Source organism: Calliphora vicina, chromosome 3 (genome assembly GCF_958450345.1).
Source record: "Calliphora vicina chromosome 3, idCalVici1.1, whole genome shotgun sequence".
NCBI lineage: Eukaryota > Metazoa > Arthropoda > Insecta > Diptera > Calliphoridae > Calliphora > Calliphora vicina.
The window spans coordinates 46,394,865-46,418,662 of record NC_088782.1 but is presented as its reverse complement, the minus strand read 5'-3'; the positions used below and the strand labels follow the sequence as shown (position 1 = coordinate 46,418,662).

General features: G+C 33.0%; 2 protein-coding genes across 3 annotated transcripts; one reads left to right on the top strand and one right to left on the bottom strand.

Moving 5' to 3' along the window:
- Positions 1-50: 50 nt before the first annotated feature.
- On the bottom strand, positions 51-12,152 carry hob (hobbit). Its single transcript, XM_065504078.1, has 11 exons — positions 12,042-12,152; positions 11,785-11,911; positions 10,781-11,176; positions 10,575-10,712; positions 10,179-10,502; positions 9,002-9,145; positions 7,444-8,934; positions 7,239-7,382; positions 5,200-7,165; positions 2,915-4,992; positions 51-359 (listed from the first exon to the last, which is right to left on the bottom strand). The coding sequence occupies exons 1-11, from the start codon at positions 12,092-12,094 to the stop codon at positions 303-305; spliced, it is 6,918 nt and encodes a 2,305-aa protein (XP_065360150.1). The 5' UTR covers positions 12,095-12,152; the 3' UTR covers positions 51-302.
- Positions 12,153-12,463: 311 nt separating this feature from the next.
- Positions 12,464-19,003, top strand: Cdc27 (cell division cycle protein 27). Of its 2 annotated transcripts, XM_065506531.1 has the most exons (4): positions 12,464-13,078; positions 13,143-13,218; positions 15,111-16,379; positions 16,450-19,003. In XM_065506531.1, exons 1-4 carry the CDS (start codon positions 13,055-13,057, stop codon positions 17,928-17,930), a joined length of 2,850 nt encoding a protein of 949 aa, XP_065362603.1. In that variant the 5' UTR covers positions 12,464-13,054; the 3' UTR covers positions 17,931-19,003. The 2 variants fall into 2 exon arrangements, with proteins under 2 accessions (XP_065362603.1, XP_065362604.1); XM_065506532.1 differs by lacking the exon at positions 13,143-13,218.
- The last annotated feature ends 4,795 nt before the right edge of the window (positions 19,004-23,798 follow it).

Genomic DNA, 23,798 nt, shown 5'->3' with positions numbered 1-23,798 from the left:
TATTTAATTAAGTAGTGTAATAATTAATAACATTGTATGTATTTTAACAAAAAAAAAAACAAAATTATATAGAGAAAAAAGTATAGAGTAATAAATTCAATTTTTATTTCAACTCTTAACACATTAATTAATACACAGCAGAAAGAAACACAAGAAATTGTATTTTTAAATAAAAATTAAAAACAGTTAAGAAAGAGAAATAATAGTTGATAAATAAATGGAAATTAATTTAATAAATTAATATTTTATGTTTGTGTTTATTTACTAACATAATACTATTGCGTGAAATATAACGAATTAAATCATTTGTTGCTTGAAGAAAACTTAAACACACCTTTGCGTTGACTGCGATTTTCACCCTGTAAAGAAAATTTTATTAAAGAAATAATTATTATGATAACTGGTGCTAGTGTTTCAAATTGTATGCAAAAATATCTCTGGGCCAAATTCTTCCAAAATCTACATTTTTCGGAAATTCTCAGAACGAATTCATCAAATTATTCTCTCAGATATCCATAATTAAATCTCAAAAGCAAAGCCTTACACATAGAATAAACGCATATAACGGAAGGAGAGAGTAAATAAAAGCACTGTTTTTAGTGCTTTTAAAAATATTCGACGCGAAAATTTTTCGAGTTAGTGCCTAGTGCTATTTTTAGTGCCTTTTGAAAATCTTTGGTGTCACTAAACTTAACATCGAAACTGTAACTTTTTAATTTTATAATTTTCTAGAAGTTATTAAAACATTTATATACATATATCAGAAATTATCTTATCAATACGTATAATACATTGTCTGTTCCTTAATCTTGAATTTATCGTTTTTTTGTGATGAAAAATTGTTTGGTTTCAATTTTATTTACTTAAGTCTAGTTTGGATGTCTAGTTCGATGTTCTTTAATCGATGATTTTGGTTCAAAATTGTCACATTCGAAACTGCTTCTACGGAAGTTTTAGAGAACACATAAAAGAATTCTTGAACTATGTGATTTTAATTAGAAAACTTAAAGAAAAAATCGTTATACTTGAATGATTAAAAAGAAAAGAAATTTATTAAATTTTTGATTGATTTTTATTTTTTTAAACCGGTTCCAAAAAGTTGTTCCGAAGCTATATATACTATGTGTCCTTGTTATTGATGTAGTGAGGAACTAATGTATAACTATTACCAAAAAACTAGTTCCTTAAAAACTCTTTATTATAAATATTATAGAATCACAACAATATTTCTTGAAAAGGTTCCAGAAGTAATGGATATCACTAGTTCAAGAATCTAAACTGTATCTGATAGTACCGGATCTAGATTTACTTAATTTAGAACAAATTCTTAAATTTTTCCTGGAACGCATTTTCTTTGAAAATTGGAAACTATTTTTCTTAGTGCTTTTTTACGAGAAATACGCGTTTTTTCATGAATTTGGTGCTTTTTGAAATTTTAAAGTATCAATTAGGTTTTTACAACAGACTTAGGTTTTGGGTCTCAGTTACCTATCTATATGTTGTCTATGGCCTTACATTTTTAAATTTCATTTAGCCAAATATACAATAACTTTAATAGAAAGTGGTTTAGAAAACAATACAATTGTAAGGTCATGTTAAGGATCTTGTTTCATAAAAGTTTTGCAAAACATGTCAAAATTTTATTAAAAAAGTAAGAGAGCTGTGCCGAATCTTATATCCCTTTCACCAAAATATACTTTAAGATAAGTATAAAAATCAGTGTTTAAAAAACTAGACTACAAGTAGCAGTAGCAACGAAAAAATACAAGTAGTCTAGTTAAAAAATTTATAAAAACTCGGAGTCAATCAATTACTACTACTACTGCTACCTACACATTTAGCAGTAGCAGTAGTTGTAGTAGTACCAATAAAAGAAAAATTTTAAAGTAGCAGAGTAATTTATTTTCTATTGCTACCTTAAAAAAGAAAAAGTTTTGATGTAGCAGAGTCATTAGTTTTATTTTATTAATTCTGCTACTTTTAAAATTAGGAGTAATAGAAGTAGCAGTTGAGGTAGTAGAAGAAGTAGCAGTTAAGTAGCAGTTGAAGTAGCAGCTAAGTAGCAGTTGAGGTAGCAATAAAATAAGTCATGGTCGTGTTGTAAACAAAAGTTCGGCTTTTTTGTTATACACACAGACAACACCATCTTTCTGTTAGCAACACGAACTACAGTGTTTAATTCTGTCAATTTTGGTGTTATGACTGAAGATTTTCTTTTTTGACTACTTTTATTGCTACCTTAACTGCTGCATCAACTGCTACTTAACTGCTACCTTATTTCTAAATAATAAAAATTAAAACTCGATATAGAGCAATAGCAATGATTTGTATTTTTATGCTACTACTTCATTTACAATTCATGTTTTATTACTACTGCTCTGTTAAGAGTTTTATATTTTGAAGGTAGCAGTAGTTTTAAAAAAAAACAAGAAAACGAAACAAGACAAATGCTACTGCTACCGCTACATACACTATTTTGAAGCAGTAATTGTAGCAACAGTTAAAAATTTGTTAGTTATCGTAGCTTTTTAAACACTGATAAAAATTGTGAAATCAAATTTTTATGAAAAAAAATATTTTGATAAAAAAAAAAATTGTGAAAAAAATATTTTGGGGGTTTTTATGAAAAAAAAATTACATGAAATTTTTTTTTTATGAAAACAAAAGATTTCTTTATGTAAAAAATTTTTGGATGAAAAAAATATTTTGATAAAAAAAATATTGGTGAAAAAAATATTTTGGGGAAAAAAAATGTTTTTATGAACATTTTTTTTATGAAAACAAAAGATTTATTTTTTGTAAAAAAATTTTAGTTGAAAAAAATTCTGATAGAGTTCCTGGCCATAGCTTAAAGATTTTTTTGTTTCCATACAAATATTAAAACACTTAAATAAAGCATAAGAAATCCACTTACCGCTAAACGATTTCCGAACAACATTATCGCTTTGTCCTCTTCGGGCGGTGAAGAAAATTCACTTTGATTTGTGGTTGGTGGCCGCCGGTGTATTTGTAACTTTTGTTTGATCGCTTGAGACAAAATCACCTTACGACTCACCGATTTCATGGCCAACAGCAAATCCAACCAGGTCCAGGTGACATTGTGATATTCCAGTGTGGGTATAACTAAAGAAAAGTCTGTAATATCTTCCAAATTCTTCTCCTTATTACCCTTGTAGCTGACACGCACCGGGACCTCGGGAATTTTAATGTAAATAAATAGTTTATTCTTTTCGGCACGTTCTTTCATTTTCTCCACATCATCCTTTTCGATTTTCACATAGAATTCAGAATCTTTGGAGGATTTTTTCGATTTGGAAGGTTTTTTCGAAGATTTTGCCTGCAAATTAGAGGAAGACGATGAACTGGAAGAGTTTTCTTCAATATCATCAACAGCTTCGGTTTCGGAGGCATCACGATCGGGGAAACAGAATTTCAGCATAGTGGAATAGAATTTCTTAGTAATTGCAATGGTTATGGGGGCCACGTTGATTTCGAAATGTTCTTTAACCGATATGCCACCCACGGGTGGTTTTTCGCGGCAAAACACTCTCAACACACGCTTGTGAGTGTCGACAGGCATGTCCTTTTGTATTTCAGTGGGCACCAAAACTTCTCTATATATTTCACGCGGTATTAAGTTATTCATGCGTATATTGCCCAACTCCAAGAGATGTTCTACGGAGTCATCGCTTTTTGATTTTTTGGTATACAAGAAGCCGCTTAGCACCAAATCTGCTATACCAATTTGACCATCCGTTTCGGTTAGACGCCATTGGGCACGTTTGAAACAAATCTCATTGGCCCTTACAATGCTGACCGTCTTGTCCGAACGCACATTGGAGATTTTACTCAATTGTGAGAGTTGCGTTTCCTTGTAGCACAACAACATCATGTCGAGTTCTTCACTGAGAGTGTTTAACTCTTCTTTGCTTTCTCTTATGTGTTTTTGCACACGATCATATTCCAATTTCCATTCCATGGTGTCACTTTCATCGGCTCTCTGACTTATGAAGTGTATATCTTTCTCCAGTGAACGTATTTTCATGAGTAAACTTCGTATTAGCGTTTGTTTCTGTTGTATGGGACGTTTTTGATCTTCAGTCGAGTGCAACTGCAGTTGGAAACGCATTCTGGCCAATTTCTCCAAAGCCTGTTTTCTTTGTGGCTCCACAAACAGCAATAGATTGTTGACAATATCCAAAATCATGGCATATTGCAGGGAATTAGTGCACACATCTAAATCATGATGCATTAAGGTAAAGGCATCAACCGGATCATCTTGTCTTTCCCAGGGCGATAGAGTTTCTTCGGATGGAGGTGGTGGCATATCGGTTATAGTATTGGGATCTATAGTGTCGCCATAACTAACATAGAAGAACTCACATTTACAGCGAGAAACAATACGTTGCAATTGTATGGGCTGATTTTCACCAGCATTTTCACTTGATGAGGCACCCACCGTTTCGGACACTACACCACCCACACTGCGACCACTGCCCACCAAATGCGGTATATCGGGTAGGTCATGTATAACCGCATCATCTTTGTCTTGTATATTGTCTACAGTTAACCACATTATTTCACGTTCCAATAGAGAATCATGTTCTCCAGCACTAACAGTGGCATAGTACTGCATGCATTCGAGCAAACCTTTCCAAGTAGTTTTCGATACCAAGGAACGATCTCGCCAAACGGGACGATGTACTCGCTGTAATATTTCAGCCTTGGCCGCACTTATAATGACATAACCCGACGTTTCGGAGCCCTTAAGTAAGACTTGCGAGTTTACCAAAGAAATGGACCAATTCTCATGTATAACATCATGAGCCGAACAGGCTTGCAAGCCTTGCAATTGCAGTTCTCTTGACTGAGTATTCTGATCATCGCTGTACACATTGAATTTATGATCTGCTTCGGCTATAAGTTGCTGTAACATGGCGGTAGCATGACTAGCAGGTTGTGGTTTCTTTATTGTTGCATTGGTGTTAGCAACTGAAAGAAAACCAGAAATATTTTCGATATAAATATAATTTTAATGTTTGCTTCCATTTTAATTAATTTTAAAACAATAAATACTGAAAATTGTTGCTTAACTAATCAATTGCAAAAAAATTTGATTAACAATTTTTCCACAAAAAACACATCTAATAATTCTCATTTTAAACACCTACAAATAGTTAAATTTTTCATTTCACTTACGTGGTAACACTTCTCCGGAATTGCTTGTTAGCGCTATTGCACTATCACTGCGTTTATGCTTCATAATATTAGAATTACCCTCCTTGCGATAACTTTTCACAGCCTCAGTGGACAGATTATTTTTCAGCTTTTGTGATTTCATAAACGAATCAAATAAGGCAAAGGCCACATCACGATTATTCTTCGTCCAAGCACCTTTCAAATCATACACAACCAATTTGTGAGTGGGGGTGGTAGATTTCGTTTTATTCGTCTCCTCCTCATTGCCAGTTTGTATGAGAGCCTCACGACCATACGAAACCCGACCAACACTCAAGAAATAAAAACGCACCTTATTGCAGTTGTCAGCATTGGCGATATTCTCCGATGAACTATCGAATTTTTCCGTTTCAACACTTTTTAACCAGATCTCAGCATCATTTAGTTCACAATTCATATAAATGGTGGACCAATCGGCTCGTGGACGATGTATAAGACCATCATCTATGTGTGACAGAGACAGTAGATACTCGGAGCAGAATGACACACGTCCGCCATTAAGTTGAAAACCTTTGTGTCTGGCATGGGACATCCAGTAGAGAACTTGAAAACGATGTAAACTCATTTGTAGATTGGCCTTTTTATAGTGGCGACTTAATTGCTTTTTACGCGGCCTCACATTATTAAATACCGGACCTCTACGTGTGGGTCTTGTCACGCCGGACAGTATTAGTTTTAAACTTTCAAACCATCTCAAAGTACTGCCATACAACACCAAACTTGGTATATCACTTTCAATTTCCATACCCGGTTTGGATTTAGTTTCAAATGATATCCATATATTAAGGTTGATAGAACGAAAAGCTCTAAAGGAATCATGCACCTGATTCGAAGAGTATTCGGGTAATTTGTCTGGAGCACAGGGCATAGCAGCATGATGATCATTTGGATTGGCCAAACACACCCAATTCAATTTAAAGGTTAATTTCAAATGAGGAAAATGTAACAAACGACAATCGTCGTAACGTGATGCCGTACGTACGGTGACATTTAATTCTCCCTTAAACATAATTTTAGCATTTGTCCATACAATGCCGGCATTATTCCAAGTTAATTCCATTTCTTCGGTGGTATTGTAGGGATCTAATGAGGCATGCAATAGCACCGTGAATTGTTTAACAATCATTGTCAAGCGTCCGTGGAATAGAAGACGCATTTTATCCCAGAATGGTAGCGGAGGACTGGGATCTTTGGAGGGGGCTGATATTTTTTCAAAACTCAAATTACATTGAGCCATCACTGGCTCCCAACAGGGTCCAAAGGCATAACTACAAAATTCTAAATCACAGTTGAAATCGTGGTAGAATTTCAAGGCGGTCATACTGCGCTGCACCACATCTGTGCCAAATGGTTCTCCCACCTCTATGAAAACATCACGTTTTGCCCTCTTAGATGCAGCCTGCTCAGCACCACATAGTATGCCAAATAAACTCATCGTCTTCACATAAAACATGGGCTGAGGAAAATCTCTAAGCATAAATTTCCACTCCGAACAGCTGACATGAACATTACGACACCACAGTGTTGTAAATTCCAAATTCTCCTCCGGCCAAGGACTTTCTGAGTCAATTTCTCTCATAATGCGCGTAACATTGTTGGTGCCATGTATTGAGGGATCAGCCATGGCCATGATTTCTACATCAGTCATAATCCAAGCCAACAAACGAGTGCGCACTGGTCCACTTTCACGTATTTTCTTGGAACGTTGTATATAAATTTCCGAATTCTTTTTCACCAATGTGGCATGTAGAGTTTCAATGGTGCCAGCTGGCACCAGCAGAGTTTTCGAACATATTTCGGCAATCTTTTTATCAAAGAGTGTCTTACGCTTAAGGCCCTCCAGATATTCATCCACCAACAGCACATAATTATCACGCAGTTTAACTTCAAAAGGATCATCACTGATTTCCAAAAGAAATTCTTTGATCTGAAATACAAAATTGAAATTAGATTGTTTTTTAGTAAAAAAATCGACAATCTTATATATAAAAAATACTTGCCTGTATTACAATATCACTAGGCAGCGGAGAACTGGCTGTAAAAGGTTTCTTTTTATAATTGTGCACCACTTTCAGCCATTTAAAATGTGACACAAATTGATTTTGCACTGCATCATAAAAGTCATGATCGTAAGGGAATATAGCCTGTAATTAAAACAAAAATATGATAAAACAAGACCACATGTCAAATATCATCTTCACCAACCTTAAATGCCCCAATAGTTGTTACCCACACTTTATTTGTGGGCAAGAGGAAACCCTCGCAATTGGCTCTTTCATGCGTTAACATATCCAGTTTGGCCAACGAATGCACATCTACATCTTTTAGGGTAAATATGTGTTCATCATCTATTTTTATGAAAATATTTTCGGCCGAAATGAAATTTCCCTCTTTGTGACTGAAGAAAAGATTTTCCACAAACCACTGCATGGAATGACGATCGGATAATTTTATCTCAAACACGGTACTACGTTCAGCCGACAATTCTATAATTAATTTCTTGCTATTCGGATCTGTGTGTTGGGAAACGGGCGAAGGTGATTTCTCTTTTTGTGGCAAAGCCAAAGCACATTTTAGTTCTTGCATATCACGGGCCAATGTCAGTATGTGCATATGTAAATTTGAATTCCATATGGCCTCTGTATTGCCCGGTATATATACCGATAATTTAGGTCTTTTATTCTCCAACTTTTCATATTCCAAACGTATCAATTTACAGTTTGCAAATATATCGGTAAAGTCATTCAGACACAAAGATGAAGCCGTCATAGAACGCATTATAGCCATTTGAAATTCTTCCAATTTTAAATGGGAAATTTGATGAGTACGGGTTAGAGTTATTTCGGAGAAACTTAACAGCAAACACGCCCTATGATGATTAACAAAGTAGGCGGTAATGTCTTTGATTTTAGCTGATATCAATAGATTAACCGGTGGTTCCACAGTTTGCAAGGCTTTTTGTTTAACCATATTGCCTTCTGTTTTAAGGCCACCATATTGTTTAATACAATTAACTGTTTTAACAACAAAATTTGCCAAAGTCATACTGTACTCAGTACGTAATGTATGTATAGATACCTCTAGTTTAGTGGCATTTGAATAGGAACTTAATTTCACTAAACTAACACCCAAAAAGAAAGGGGAACCCGGCGAATGGGATTTCTTTAGGTTGTTAGTATCATTTATTGAATTACCCAGCGACCACCATAGTGACTCGATCATAAGTTCCACACTCCAGTGCCGTTGATTCAATAGCAAATTAAATATTTTGGTTTTATAGATAGAACTTCGTTTCTCATCAATTTGTTCGAGCACCAAACGTGTATGACTAACACTCATGCCAGCATGTTCATCGTCATCCAATTTCATTAGCATCGAGACATTAAACAATTCAGCACAACCCTTAACTACAATATGTTTCATTATCGATTCCAGGAAAGTGTTTTTATTTTCACCATTTACACTTTCAGCTGATGCGGCTGTGGCATCACTATATTGTCGGGAACATTGTTTTTGTAAGTTGCCTAAATGATCGGGCAATGATTTTTGTTTGTATTGCAGCAACATTGGTTGCTGTTGTTTTTGTCGTTTACTTGAGAGGAAGTTGTTGTGAACCCAGTCGTAAATCTCACAATGATTGTAGATTATTTGGAAAGTCTTCAATTTAACGTACAAATTTAAAATATCGTCTTGTAGCTGCAATATATTACATATATTTTAAATACCTAATGATTTTTTGCAAAAAATTCAAATATGAACTTACCATTGAGTCTATAGTGAACTGTTCAATAAATAATAATTTTTCATATTTGGTATCAATATCCAAATGCTGTAGTGTCAGTTTAGTACATACTGTGGGCAAATGAGCATTTTCATTAAATGATTTGGAATTAAATTCTCCAGTTATCTGAAACAAATAATAAATTTATATAAAAACAAGTAAGAAAGCTATATTCGTCTGTACCGAACATTATATATCCTTCACCAAAGTATATTTTAAGAGAAAAATTTAAAACAATTTATGTGGAAAACATAAATCGGCTGTGCCGAAAATACTTAAAAATACAAATTTTAAATATAACAAAACAATTTTTTTTTCATTTTTGGGAAACATTTTTTTGAATTGTTATTTTAAAATTAGTTTTTAAATTTAAAATTTTTTTTTTTGGGGAAAAAAAAAATCGGGTTAAAAAATTGATATTGAAAAATATTTATGTGGTCTTCAGAAAATTGATTTCAACAGACAGACAGACAGACGAACGGACAGATGGATATGGCTTAATCGACTCCGCTATCTATAAGGATCCAGAATATATATACTTTATAGGGTCGGAAAATTATATTGTGGAAATTACAAACGGAATGACAAACATATATACCCTTCTCACGAAGGTGAAGGATATAAAAATCGGGTTAAACAGTATTTTTGCCGATTTTGACTTATTGTCGGTCCGAATTTCTGTGGCGTAATTATGCCGTAGAAAGGTAGTTATAATTTTATGAAAAAAAAAAAATTTAATGAAAATAATTTTTTTTTGGCGAAACATTTTATATGGTTCAAAAAAAGGTTTTTGGTCTTAAAAAAATATGAAAAAAATGGTGAACAAAGATAGGGTTCAAAATAGTTTTCCCAATTTTAACCCATTGTCGGTCCGAACTTCTAAGGTGAATTGTTTATCATTAGATATTCATATTGTATATGTTAATGAATCAATATGTTAAATATCAAGGAATACTGTACTTTTGCTTATTTTCCCGAGACTAAAGCGGATATCATATATGAAACTTAGTTGGAGGCTTCAAAAAGTTTATTTCAACATACAGACGGACATGGCTTTATCGACTCCGCTATCTATAACGATCCAGAACAAATACATTATGGGGTCGCAAATGGTGAAGGTTATAAAAATATCATAAAAGCATTTAAAAACCAAACATACGCTAAATAGTTGCATTTTTGCACTGAAATCATTTTGTGAATTCTCTTTAACCGCTGAGAATGTGGCTGCTTGTATTATAAAATTAAAATTCTTTGGTATTATAGGAGCAATTTTTTGATATGATTCGTTATTGTAATTTGGACGAGTGGGCCGTTGAAACGACGGCGTTGAGGATGTATTACATGATGTTGATAACGGATTAAATGTATAAGTATCTTCTTTGGTAGATTCCTGGGGAAGTGTACGTTTTTTAGCTTCTCTTAGAAAATCATAGAGGCCACCATGTATCGTAGATTTGGCATTATTCATGGCCAAAGATAATTTCTGCAAAATATTAAATATATTATATTAGTAGTACATATTTTTATAAATTAAATATAATTAAAAATCTCTTACATCCACTGATAAAGGACCCTGTGCAAATAATGTGGCATCTAGGGCAATATCAAAACTAATTTCTCCCAAACAAGGACGTATTTTATTTAAGTTTTCCAAAGATTGACGTCTTGTTGGGCAATGTCTTAACATTTTTGCCTAAAAATAAAATCAATAATATTGCAAATATACATTTTATAGGTTTTTTTAAAAATATTTAATCCTACCTGAGCCTCATTTAATGCCGCATTTACCAGCAATGTTTTAGCATTGTGCACAATACTACCATCCAAATGTAGTTCTTTGGCCACAGCATGTATATACCAACCAGGATCAAAATCATTATACATTACAAGCACCGATATGTTATTGATATGCACGGCCATAAATTGTGCAAATGTCAAAATACTTGGCGGCACTTTTGCCTGCCTAAAATCCGGTACATTTTCCACACTCGCCTCACGAGATATGCGTGCATAACGCTCTTGTTCTTCCTTGGGTGTTCCTCCATCAGTTTTTGATTTAATATCTTTATTGATTTGTATATCTCGTATGTAAATCGATAATAATTTGGTTACTTCAGTGTTAAAGAAACTGCTACGCAGACATATTTCTTCAATTTGCTAAAATATTGAAAAATTTAGTTTTATTCGTAATGTTTAAGGACATAGAGACGAGATAATTCCTTTTTTCATATTTGATACAACAACAAAATACATACATTGACTAACATGTATTTTGTTGTTGCAAGATAATGATTTTTGACAACATAGATAGGTTTTTGATAATTACGTCTCGTATCTTTGTTACTCTATTTTTAAGGGCCTGATCATAGAAATATTCTCATAGCTTTTTTTACTAATGCATTCTTAGATTTTTGACACACGGGTTATACAGGAGAGTTTCCACTCCATGGATAAATTTTATCCATGCCCTGTTTCAAAGACACGATCGAAAAAATATTTTCAAATTTTTAGATGAAAATCACTGATTTTAAATAATTTTTGAGTTTTTTTATATTAGAATATTTTTGCTAAACTTTGTCTATTTTTTAACACATCGCTATTAGACAATATAAGTTGCATCGATTATAGGTATTATTTTCATTTTTCAAATTGATAAATTAAATTTTAATATCAGTATTTTGAGAAAATGCACGCAACTATGACTAACACTGATTCATTTAAATATAACTAGATATAAAAATTATGTAGCCACAATTCCAACTTACCACCGAAAATCCACTTTTGCTGACGTTCACATTTTTCAAGGCCAAATACGGTAGATTAATACGTCCAATACGTACTTTAACTTTAAACTTCTTAACCAAAATCCAACTAATTGCTTTAGGCAAAATCCTAAATTTTAAATAAAAAAACAATCATGAACACACACAAATAATATTAATCATTATTGACAAACCACAAATCACTAATAGAATGAAAACAACACCCAATTTTCATTAATTATTTATAAATGTTTACTCACCAATAAATTAATACAAAGAGTATTAAACCAAATATAAACAATTTTAGAAACATTTCTATAATAATTTTGTAACCAGTTTAAGGACCAAACATTTTTTTTTTATTTGTTTTTTGTAAAACTTTTATAAAATTTAGCAAATGAAACCAACACAAAAATGAAAAATTAATGAATGGTCTGCTTTCGTACAATATTCTTGAGAAAAACAAGATCAAAACAAAACCAATAAAGTAATTAATGAAAACGAAAATTAACAGTACTTTGGTAATGCCACATTTTTAAATATTGCCACACACTACAACAACAACTACTTCAAATATGCGAGACTCGTTTCAGGGAATTGCCAAATGCAAAACAAAACTTGTCCAATTTGTCAATTTTTTCCAACTGTAAATCATACGCGAATTTGCAACTGTGTACCCCAAACGAAGAAAATATTTTACTTTTTCTCATCAATTAGAGATTTTTTCCATTTTGCCTAAATTTTAAAACATAAATTCTCTAATTAAATGCTTGCGTTTTTATAAAAAACCAAGAAAAATGCCTAAAACAATTGTTAGTAATTAATAAGAAATCAAATTCGGTGTGAAATAATCAAGAAAATTGATCGAAAAATTCGATTAATTAAAGGTGAAATTTTTTCAAAGAGTGGCCTTAGTGCTCACTAAGGTATCACAAAAAAATTGTGTGTAGCAGGCAGCAGTATAGCTTGTTTGTTAATTTTGGTTATTGTTGGTGGCGGTGGTGGTGGTCGTCATCATCATCAGCAGCACAAGCATTGCAAGTCTATTTAATATTACGACCAAAATACAAGAGACGTGCATTGGCTTCGTACATGTACATGTGTGGGGTGTTAAAAAGTTTTTTAATACAATAAAAGTTTAAATTGAAATTAAAAAGGATACGTTTGTTTGCATAAGCAAATAAACACTTACAACAAAGTATAAAAAGACGTGATAAGGGACGAAAAGTTCATACAAACTATTTGCAACATTAACAATATTGTTTAAACAGAAATGATTCTACAAGAACCAGTACAGGTAAGTAATGCCTCGCAATCTTGTGGTTGTTGTTATTGGTACAAAAGGGTTTATTTCTTTTTAGGCTGCCATATGGCATTGTCTCAATCACTATGATCACAAGGATGCGGTATTTCTGGCGGAGCGTTTATGTTCCGAAGGTAAAAAAAAAATATTTTAAAAAAATCGATAATTTGCTATTTATTAATTTTATGATGAGATTTTGGAATTATGTCTTAAGACAACTATAGTTTATAAACAACAATTTTGTCTATCATGTGCAAAGTTCGGTATAAAGTCGTCAATTTTAATATATTATGGTTTAACTTTGAATAATATGTGTTAGGGAATAAAAAAGGAAAAAGTTTTTGGATACAAGCAGGATTAAATTCAGTGCCTTTTTCAAAATGAGAATTAATCTGCTAAAAAATTGGGTTGAAAGAGCTTATTGGGAACAGCCCAAACCTACTTATACTCTACACTTGTAAAATAAAAAAGATCTCACCAAATTTAGAACAAGTTTTGATGATTTAAGTAAGTTAATCATAGAATGTGGTTTTTGGAGTTTCTTAAGGTCAATGCTGTCGTGCTAAACATGTGTTAGAATAAAAAGCATTAGCTAAATACAATTAAAAATATTTGCTAATTTATTTGAATGCGATTTAAAAAAAGTTCTTAGCGAAATTCTTTACATTACAATCGAACAAGGAAAATAATGAATACCGGTTTTAATTAACTTCATACGAAAATCCATGTTTATATTGAACAGACTTTGGAACACTTTATGCAAACAAAATACATATAAGTTTTGTAATTAAAAATATTAGGAAAATTTGCAAAATTGTGAAAGCTCCAACATCTATTTTGTCGATATGCTTCATTCGGAAAGGTATACTAATTTAAATTTGTCGGCCCCTTCGAATTCAATTCAAAGGTCACAATTAGGGTTATATATTAAAAATTATTCGAATAATATTTTATTCGAATGAATAACATTTTTCAATTTAGAATAAAAAATTATTCGATTAATCGACTACTCGAATAAAATTTATTTAAAAAAAAAACAAGTACGAGTGCTATATTCGGAGGTATAGCATGGCTATAGCAGATTTGATATAGCCATGTATGTCTGTTCGTCTATATGTTGAAATCAACTATCCGTAGCCCCCAAATAACTTACATACATGATTCATACATCAACATAATTCTCCCGGCTCGGTTCCTTTAGAGACAATCGGCCTGAGATGTAAGGAAAAAACCACGACAACCTCGATTATTTTTTTTATCTGTATCTGGATTACTAAGTTATTAATATAGACAATATGGATATCCAATAATAGATATTTCAAAGACCTTTGCAACGGCGTATATAAGGCCATAGTAAGTCGTACCTACAATAGGTCAAAATCGGGAAAAATATTTTTTAGCCGAATTTTTTTTTCACCAAAAAAAATTGTTTTTATAAACATTTTTTCACTAATAAATTAAAAAAAAAAACAATTTTTAAATTAAAAAAATTGGTAATTTTTTTAAAAATTTTATTTACCTAAAAATATTTTAAAGTAAATTTTTGTTGAAGGGTACATACATATAGCTCTCTTACTTATTAATTATAAAGGGACATAATTATCTTTCAAATTCACCTTATATCAATTAAATCCAAAATCGACTTCATAAAAAACGTTGTAAATTTTCTTGAATTAAAAAAAAAAATAATTTTTTGTAATTTAATAGTATGCAAATTTTAAAGGATTGTAAAGGGAATGTGTTTACCGAATATTATCAAAATCAGAAGACAAGGCCAAAAACTTATGTTTGCTCTGAGTTGTTTGGAGGAATTTATGATATATTTTCATATATCATGAAATGGTTCTTTGGAACACATACTACTTATTATGTACAAATGGTTTACTATGGGAGTCAACGTGAAAAATTACTTTTCGCAAAAACTATTTTTTTGTTAAAAAAAAATGTGAAAATTATCAGTTTTTATAGAATATATCTAAAATAATTAAATTTATCATTTTTTGTATATATTTTTCTTTATTTCTAGTGGAGACTGATGAAACCATCTTTATCTTAGCCACCAGCTATTATCGTTCAAATCTAATACATCAAACCTATTGGCTGTTACGAGAGAAATCTCGTCGTTCACCACAGTGTCGTTTCTTGCAGGCGAAATGTGCCTACCAACTTAAGAAATATTCCGAGGCTGAATGTGCCCTAACCATCAATGGTTTTGGTGATATGAAGAATTGCTTTGACGACATTGTCAAGGAATTCGGCGAAGTTGCATGTTTTGTACTGCAGTTGATAGCACAAATTTGTGTGAAGACGGAACGTAATAAAATTGCCACCATGGCATTGCGCAAGGCGTTAAAATTAAATCCCTTTATGTGGCAAGCATTTGCCGATCTCTGTCAGTTGGGCGAATATCCCGATGCAAATAATATTTTTCAAATTCCCAATACCGATATATTCAATACATGCCAAGGTAATGTGAATACAAATTCGATGATACTGTTTGGTGGTGGCGGCTGCGCGGCAGGAAATCTTGGCAGCCTAAACGAAAGCGGCTCTATAAATTATTCAAATTTTGGCACAACAAATTCAAATGCTTCTGTGGATGGTGGTTTTATTAGTCAATTGAGTAATAGTTCAAATTATATACTCTCCACACCCATAGAACAGCAAATACAGCCGCCTTCCAATAACAATGGCCTGGGAGCGTTACAAGCATTAACCACACCAAATAATAACAATAACAATTTAAATAGTTCCATATCAATGCTAAGGGGTACGAATGTTGGACAGAGTGTGGGTAGCGGTGGCGTTGTTGGTCAAGGAGTGGGGCAGCAAAACACCAGTATGATGATGTTGGACGACACTCCAGTGGGTTATACAACCAATTCCGAACAAACTAGCATTACGGCACAAGGACAACAACAATTTGATGGTGGTGCTGGTACACCATTTCGCAAACAATTCAAATATCTGTCTGCAATGTCACCCACAACACCCAGTTTCGGTGTACTGCCTATAAACAGTCCGTGTGGTGGAGATTCTTCATTTTTGGGCAGTCTAGGTGCTGGTCACACACAAACTAATCTCAATGTTACGAATTCCCCATTGCCCCAAACACTGGCCGAAGTCAATCAAGAACAAAAAGTAATAGGAAAAAAGATGAAGGGCCACGTTAGTTCCCTAATAAATCGCAAAGAAACATCAACAAATGCTGGCGGCGGCAGTAAACCGTCCGTGTTTACACAAACCGGTAATATAACACCACGTACACCCAACAATAGTGGCAATGTTTCAAATGGTAAGTGAAATGAACCAATCCATTATATTTTAAATGTACTCAGATGATCATTTTTTTTATATTTAAATAGTTCCTAATATTCCTAATGCTGCTGTGAGACGAAGTTCCCGTCTCTTTAGCCACAGTGCTTATTCAGTCAAGGAAAACAACAAGTCGCCCAATATATCAAATAAGTTCGTTCAGCCTCGGTCACCGCCACGTAAAACTAAAACTCGTATGGGCAAAATCTGTCTAAACAATGAACTCATCGAAGACAAATCGAATGCCAATCAAACAAATGCCGACAAGGTTAGCGAAAAGAATATACGCAAAGATAAGGAAAAAGTGGAAACAATCACTTCGGCACAGACTGGCATTAATCGCTCAAACGAGGATGCCAAAGTACAGCTGAACAACAGTTTAAATAGTGCCCAAACTATGACCCATCACCTGCTCGCCCTCAAAAAACAATCGGCCGATGGTCTGATGACCTTAATGCGTGATCTAGGCGAAGGCTTTAAGCAATTAGCACATTTTCAATGTAAAGGCGCCATCAAACACTTAGAGGCTACAATACCAAAACATCATTTTTCTTCCAGTTGGGTGCAGTCATTAATCGGCATGTGCCACTACGAACTGAGAGAATACGAGAATGCGGTGGCGATATTTAAACGTATACATGAACAAGAGCCCTATCGTTTAGATTATATGGAAATATATTCCTCGTCTTTGTGGCACTTGCAAAAAGAGGTAAGTCTGTCGGCCTTGGCCCAGGATCTGATCAATCAAGATAAAACCTCACCCATAACATGGTGTGTAGCGGGCAATTGTTTTTCACTGCATAAAGAGCATGAAACAGCTATAAAGTTCTTTAAGCGGGCCGTACAAGTAGATCCAGAATTTGTATATAGTTACACGCTATTGGGCCATGAGCTCGTACTCACCGAAGAACTAGACCGAGCCATGGACTATTTCCGTTCGGCTGTTGTCAGAGATCCACGCCACTACAATGCCTGGTTTGGCATCGGCACCATCTACTCAAAACAGGAAAAATACGAACTGGCCGAATTGCACTACATTAAGGCGCTGAAAATCAATCCTCAGAATTCCGTTATTCTTGTGCATATTGGTGCTATGCAATACTTTATGCAAAAGAAAGAGCAAGCCCTGCAGACCCTTAATACCGCCGCAACATTAGATCCTAAAAATCCATTGGCACGTTTCCATCGTGGTTCGATATACTTCTCATTGGGTAAACATCAAGAGGCTTTGAAAGAACTTGAAGAGCTCAAGGAAATTGTACCTAAGGAATCGGTCGTGTTCTATTTAATAGGCAAAATTCATAAAACTTTAGGCAATGTTGACTCGGCTCTCATGCACTTTAGTTGGGCCACCGATTTGGATCCCAAGGGTGCCAACAATCAAATAAAAGATGCCTTCGATTCTATGTCACATCCCTGCTGTCCAACCTCAATGAATGATCCAGGTCTAGATGCTGACCTAGAACCCATATCCGAGCGATCGGATGAATCAACACAAGCCCAAGATGTCAACTACGATAGTGACTTTTAAGCTACCACCTATTTGTTTGTGTTTGTCCATTATTTCGACTGATATTAAAACGAAGGTGGTCCAATTCTTATCTTAAATGGCAGTAGAGTGGTAGTAAATTTATAACATTTTGTAATATTTTGTTTATCTTCTTTAGTTTATATTGATTTTTTACTTTTACATTGCTCCATATACCTTTCTACCTACCTCCCTTTCTCCCTCTCTTTCTTCAATTTATGTTTGTAAAGCTGCAAGCTACATAATGTTATTTGTAAACATACAACATTTGGAGTTACATACATACGTTGTTTTTATTTTATTATTATTTTTTCAAATGCTTTAGGGGCGTGTGTGTTTTTGTGTGTGAGTGAGTGTATGTGGTAAATCATTAAAATAAAATAGCTGGAAGAAAAACTTAATAAAAACCACCGATTTTTTATATTGTTTATTAAAAAAAATAAAATTTATTTTTATTTTTTCTTTTGTAATCTTTTTAATAAATAAATTGCTATCATAACAATATTAAATTGCAAAGGAAACGGCAAACTTTTACTTGAGATCGGTAGATTTTTTAAAATTTAATTTCGTTAATAACAGTCATCACAGGCATGTAACTCCATCATCATAATTATTATTTAATTTTAATTTATTTCTCTAAAAAGAAAACATTAATGTTACTATGTTAAACATCAATTAATAAAAAAAAAACTAGAATCATTGAAACAAAATGAATTTACCTTCTCTGCTTGTTGTTCTCTCTCCTCTCTAAATATTACAAATAAAATCATCAAATACAGAATGCAGCCAAAACACTTTAATGTTAAGGACTGTTTATAAAAACAAAACCAACCAACAATAACAAAACATAAATACATAATTTAAGCTTAAATGGACATTTTTTAATTTTAATTTGCAAATAATACACAACAAAATAAGCATAAACATAAAATACAATTTGAATTAGTAGTACGTATAACTTTAAAATTAATGAATGATAAAAGAAGAAACAAACAAAAAAGAAATAATTATTATTATTAGTAATATAAATGCAAAACCTGATGTTTTATTTAATAAAAAGAAAATATGTTTTGAAATGTTTGGAAAACGTTTATTTTTCTTCTTATTTTTTTCAGTATTCGTTCGTTAAAAGGATATTTTTTTTAAATACGAAACCGGAAATAATCTCATGGTTTCAAAATCTGGCAGAAATACTTTTTAGAATATCCATCAATTCAGTCCTTGTAAGGCTAGAAGCAAACCCGTAGATTTGATTACAAGGGATAAGTACTACTCGAAGACCCATAGGATCCATTGACCTAGATGTGAAGAGATGAAAAGATAAGAAACACTTGAGGTGAAATGAAATAATATTACGATCTGAAGGACATAAGTATAGACCGGGGTTCTTCAAAGACTGTCAGTTGAAACAGCCTGCATATTCCCCTAATAAAGCCTAAAAGATTGCCTAGCTCATATCTAGATATATTCCCTAGTTCGTCTATCTTCTAGCCATTTTTGCCCGAGACCCTGTAATCTAGGACAATTACACAAAATGTTTTCTTCTACTTCTAACTCATCAATATCCTCGCACATCCAAGAAAAGTCCTGTATGTCACTATCTCATTTACCAATGAAGACTTCATTGGAGCAGTGACCGATTATCACTCCTACTAAAGACCTGAGACTTCTCCTATCCAATCCAATTAGTATTTTTGTTACTTTTGCATCCAACATATGTACTACTGTTGCAGAGTTGGTTTACAGAGTCACAGACTCTTTCGAAGATCAACCTATAGTAATGACATATGAGGACCCCCGATATCTATTAATAAGTTCCAGATCCGAACGCTGTCTGGCCAGTCCATCTGCTAGCTCATTACCCTGTATGCTCCAGTGCCCTGGTACCAAACACAAAGCGACTCTAGAACTCTCGCAGTCCATCACTATTCTCGAATGTACTAAGTATATGACATTTCAAAGCCTTAAAGCCTGAAGACTACATTTTGACGTACCCTTATCGAGTCCGTGACTTTCCAAATCGCTAAGATCTCTGCCTGTATTAATGTCTATATACTACATAAACTTCGCCCCAATGCCAGGTTCCAACTTGGACCCATTAGTAAAAACTGCACACAATTCAAACAGCTGTCCAGATCCAATCCACTCGTCCCTACTTGGGAACACACAAATCAAACCAAAGAAGACTCAAAGATTCCAAACAAGCCGCCACACTTGCCACATAATTTTTTAATGTGTAGTAAGTTTAGGATAATATTCGAATCCACTTTACCATGCCTGTCGTAGTTCCCAATTCTTACCAATGGAATTCCTGCAAGAACACTTTTTAGCCCTTCCTGAGTATTTTTCTTTCATGATACGAGTAATTAGTTATCATGGAAGGTGCCTAGATACATGGCTCCCTCTGATAAAATCAGCTCAACGTCGTCTATTTTCGTCAAATTAAAACTCTCTACCCTATATTTCCTCGTGAAGAATAGTAACTCTGTTTTCGTTGTGTTTACACTTAACTCATTAGGCTAGGCCCAGATTCAGAGATCACCTATCATGATTGCACTGGTTGTTGAATGAAACTTCCCCTTGATTAGAATCGCATAGGCAAATATATTCCTATCCTTAGATTCAAAGATCCTGAGAATATAATTAACCGATAGTAACCATAACAAGGAGACAACACTACACCATGCGGTGTAGCCCTGATAACTCGTCCTCTAATCCTATCATCCACTAGGGTCCTGCTACCAAGCATTGAAACTATCCAATTTACCAGGAAGTCCTGAACCCAGAGTTCAACTATCGAATCTCTTATTGGCAAACCCGTAAAATCAACAAATTCGCCTTATTCTATTTGGCGCCGTCGATATCGTCGTCAATATTCAGTCAAAAAATGGTACATATATGTTAAGCCGATATCGATAACAATTGGTAACTTTTGACGGCGTTTTGTACTTTAACCCGACTTATAAAAGTATACAATTCTGTCAAAAGTTTCCAATTGTTATCGATATCGGAGAAACATACCATTTTTTGACTCAATATTGAAGACGATCTCGACGACGCCAAATAGAATAAGGGTGATTATTTTCATTTATTTTTCCGGTTAATTTTGGTATTTAAATAAACAAATACACCTCGTCACAAAAATTGAATGCAAATAGCATCAGAAATAACGGTTTTACAAGCAATTGTATAATCAAAAGTTAAATTTTGATAATGCCGTTTCAATTATGTTTTTACCATCCCCTGTAAATTTAAAATTGATTGAGTTAGGGCCTTTATACATGAGAAAAATGATTTAATCAAAATTTTTGAATTTAAAGATATTAATAATACCAAATACTTGGACATAATATTTTTACCTACCGTTAACGTGATTCACAAACCTTGTATTGTTTTGAAATTTCTAACTTTCTACTTAATTATTTACAAAATAAAATATTTTTAAATCACTGTACAATAGTTTAGAAGTTACATATTTATTACCATTTATTTTGCGAACAACTTCATTGTGCAACGGTTTCAAATAATTGATAAACAGTTTTCCAATAATCTTAATATATTTACAAAAAAATGGACTGATTTAAAGCAACGCATTATTTAGAACATTTTTAACATCAGCCTATCAGTCGAAACTTATCACAGATGAAGTCCATGTATACCTCGCATGCTTGCTATAATAATCAATATTAATCATACGCTGAGATGATCAATGCAAAAAAAAACACCATTAGAAGAAAGAAAAAGTACCATTAGTTCTTCCTATGTTTGATTCTAAATTCACTCTGCTGCATATCAGCCAACTTTTATGTCGAAAAGTTTAATAATTTATAATATTAACAAGTAAGAGAGCTATATTCGAATGTGCCGAATCTTATATTAATTATAAATATTTTTAGGTAAACAAAATTTATTGTATACCCTTCACCACCACATGTGGTGGATGAGGGTATATATAAGTTTGTCATTCCGTGTGTAACATTGAGAAATATTCATCTGAGACCCAACAAAGTATATATTTTCTTGATTCTTATAAAATTCTAAGTCGATTGAGCCATGTCCGTCTGTGTATTGTTGTCCTAAGCAGTTTGGTATTGAAAATCAGCAAAATCGGTTCAGTAGAACCAGAGCTATGAACCAAAATGTGAGACAACCTAAAAAAAATTTACAATTTTCACATATTTTTGGTTATTTGTGTAAATATATTGCAATAATACCATAAAACTTTACACACGTTATTTTTATAATAAAAGGACGAACTCTGGTCAAAATTATAAGAATCGGTTCATGATTTCTCCTAGCCCCCATACAAATTTCTTCCCGAAATATGGTTCTATGGTCTATAAATGCCTTCAGAATTGCAGTATCCATACAAAATTCATAAGTTTCGTGCTAAAAGAAATCACAACACTAAATTTTTTGTGGATCGGCAAATATTTGACCACTTCCGAAAATAACTTAAATTAGCATAAATATCTTATAAACATCACTATTAAGTTGAAATTCGTCATAAATAATCCCCATATATACCAAAATCGCTATACCTAATTCTATGATGATCGGCCTATAATTGGTTATAGCTCCCATATATATCAACCTAAAAAATACATATGTATGCAGGTGGAGGATATTTAAGATTCGGCAAAGTCGAATATACCGTTCTAACTTATTTTTTCCAAAGTTTTTTTTTCATTTTTTGTAAAAAAAATGTTTCCGAATTGTTTTTTTTTTTAATTTTACAATTTCTTTTTCATTTTTAGCGAAAAAAAAACTATTGGTGAAAAAAAAATTCGGGTTAATGTATGTCCAACTTACTATGGTGTTATATACGTCGTTGCAAAGGCCTTTGAAATATCTATCATTAGATATCCATATTGTCTATATTAATGACTTAATAATCCAGATATAGGTAAAAAATATAGGTATAAAAGGCTATAAAAAGTACCATTAGGAAAAAAAGTTCCAATTTCCCTTTTCAATGTTGAAGTTCAAGTATGAATTTTCAAAATACTAAATTTTGCGGACATTTTTTGTGATACAAATATAGGCCCAACTATAATATGCATACACTAGCTTAAGTCAGCTTAAGCAAATGTGCGAATACATATAAAACGTATGTGACAAACTATAATGTACTTAAGAGAGTTTCGTCAAGTTTCGTCGAATTTTATTTGCTTAAGCAAAGTGCGAAGCTGGTCGCACATTCCGTACGGAATCAGCTGTTTATTTTATACAAAGAAAATAAAGAAATAAATGAAAAGGATGAAGAAAATTTATATATTTTGATAAAATAATAAGAAATACGTATTTTTTTAATTGCAAGTTGCACATAAATGTTCAAACGGGGCTAAATAGTTTTGAATGCACGTAAGTACATTATAGCCACCTAAAAGTTTCTTTGAATTTCCTTAAGCATTTGACAGACTTTTCGTTCGGTTTTGACATTACCTTAAGCTAGCTTATGCATATTATAGTTGGGCCTTATATCTTAAACGATTTAAATCAGCATTCATATTTTAAATAGCGACCAAGCCGGAAGAATTTCGGAGATATTGATGTATGAATCTTGTATGTAAGTTATTTGGGTATGTAAGTATTCCGGCTTGGTCGCTATTTAAAATCGAGAAAATCGGTTCACAAATGGCTGAGATATAATGAAAAAACCAGGACAACCATATCTGGATTACTAAATCATTAATATAGGCAATATGGATATCTAATGATAGATATTTCAAAGACCTGTGCAACGACGTATATAAGACCATAAGTTGGACCTACAATGGGTCAAAATCAGAAAAAATATTTTTTTATTTTTTTTTATTTTATTTGGTGTCGATGATTTAATACTCAAACCGTAACATGATCAAATTCTCT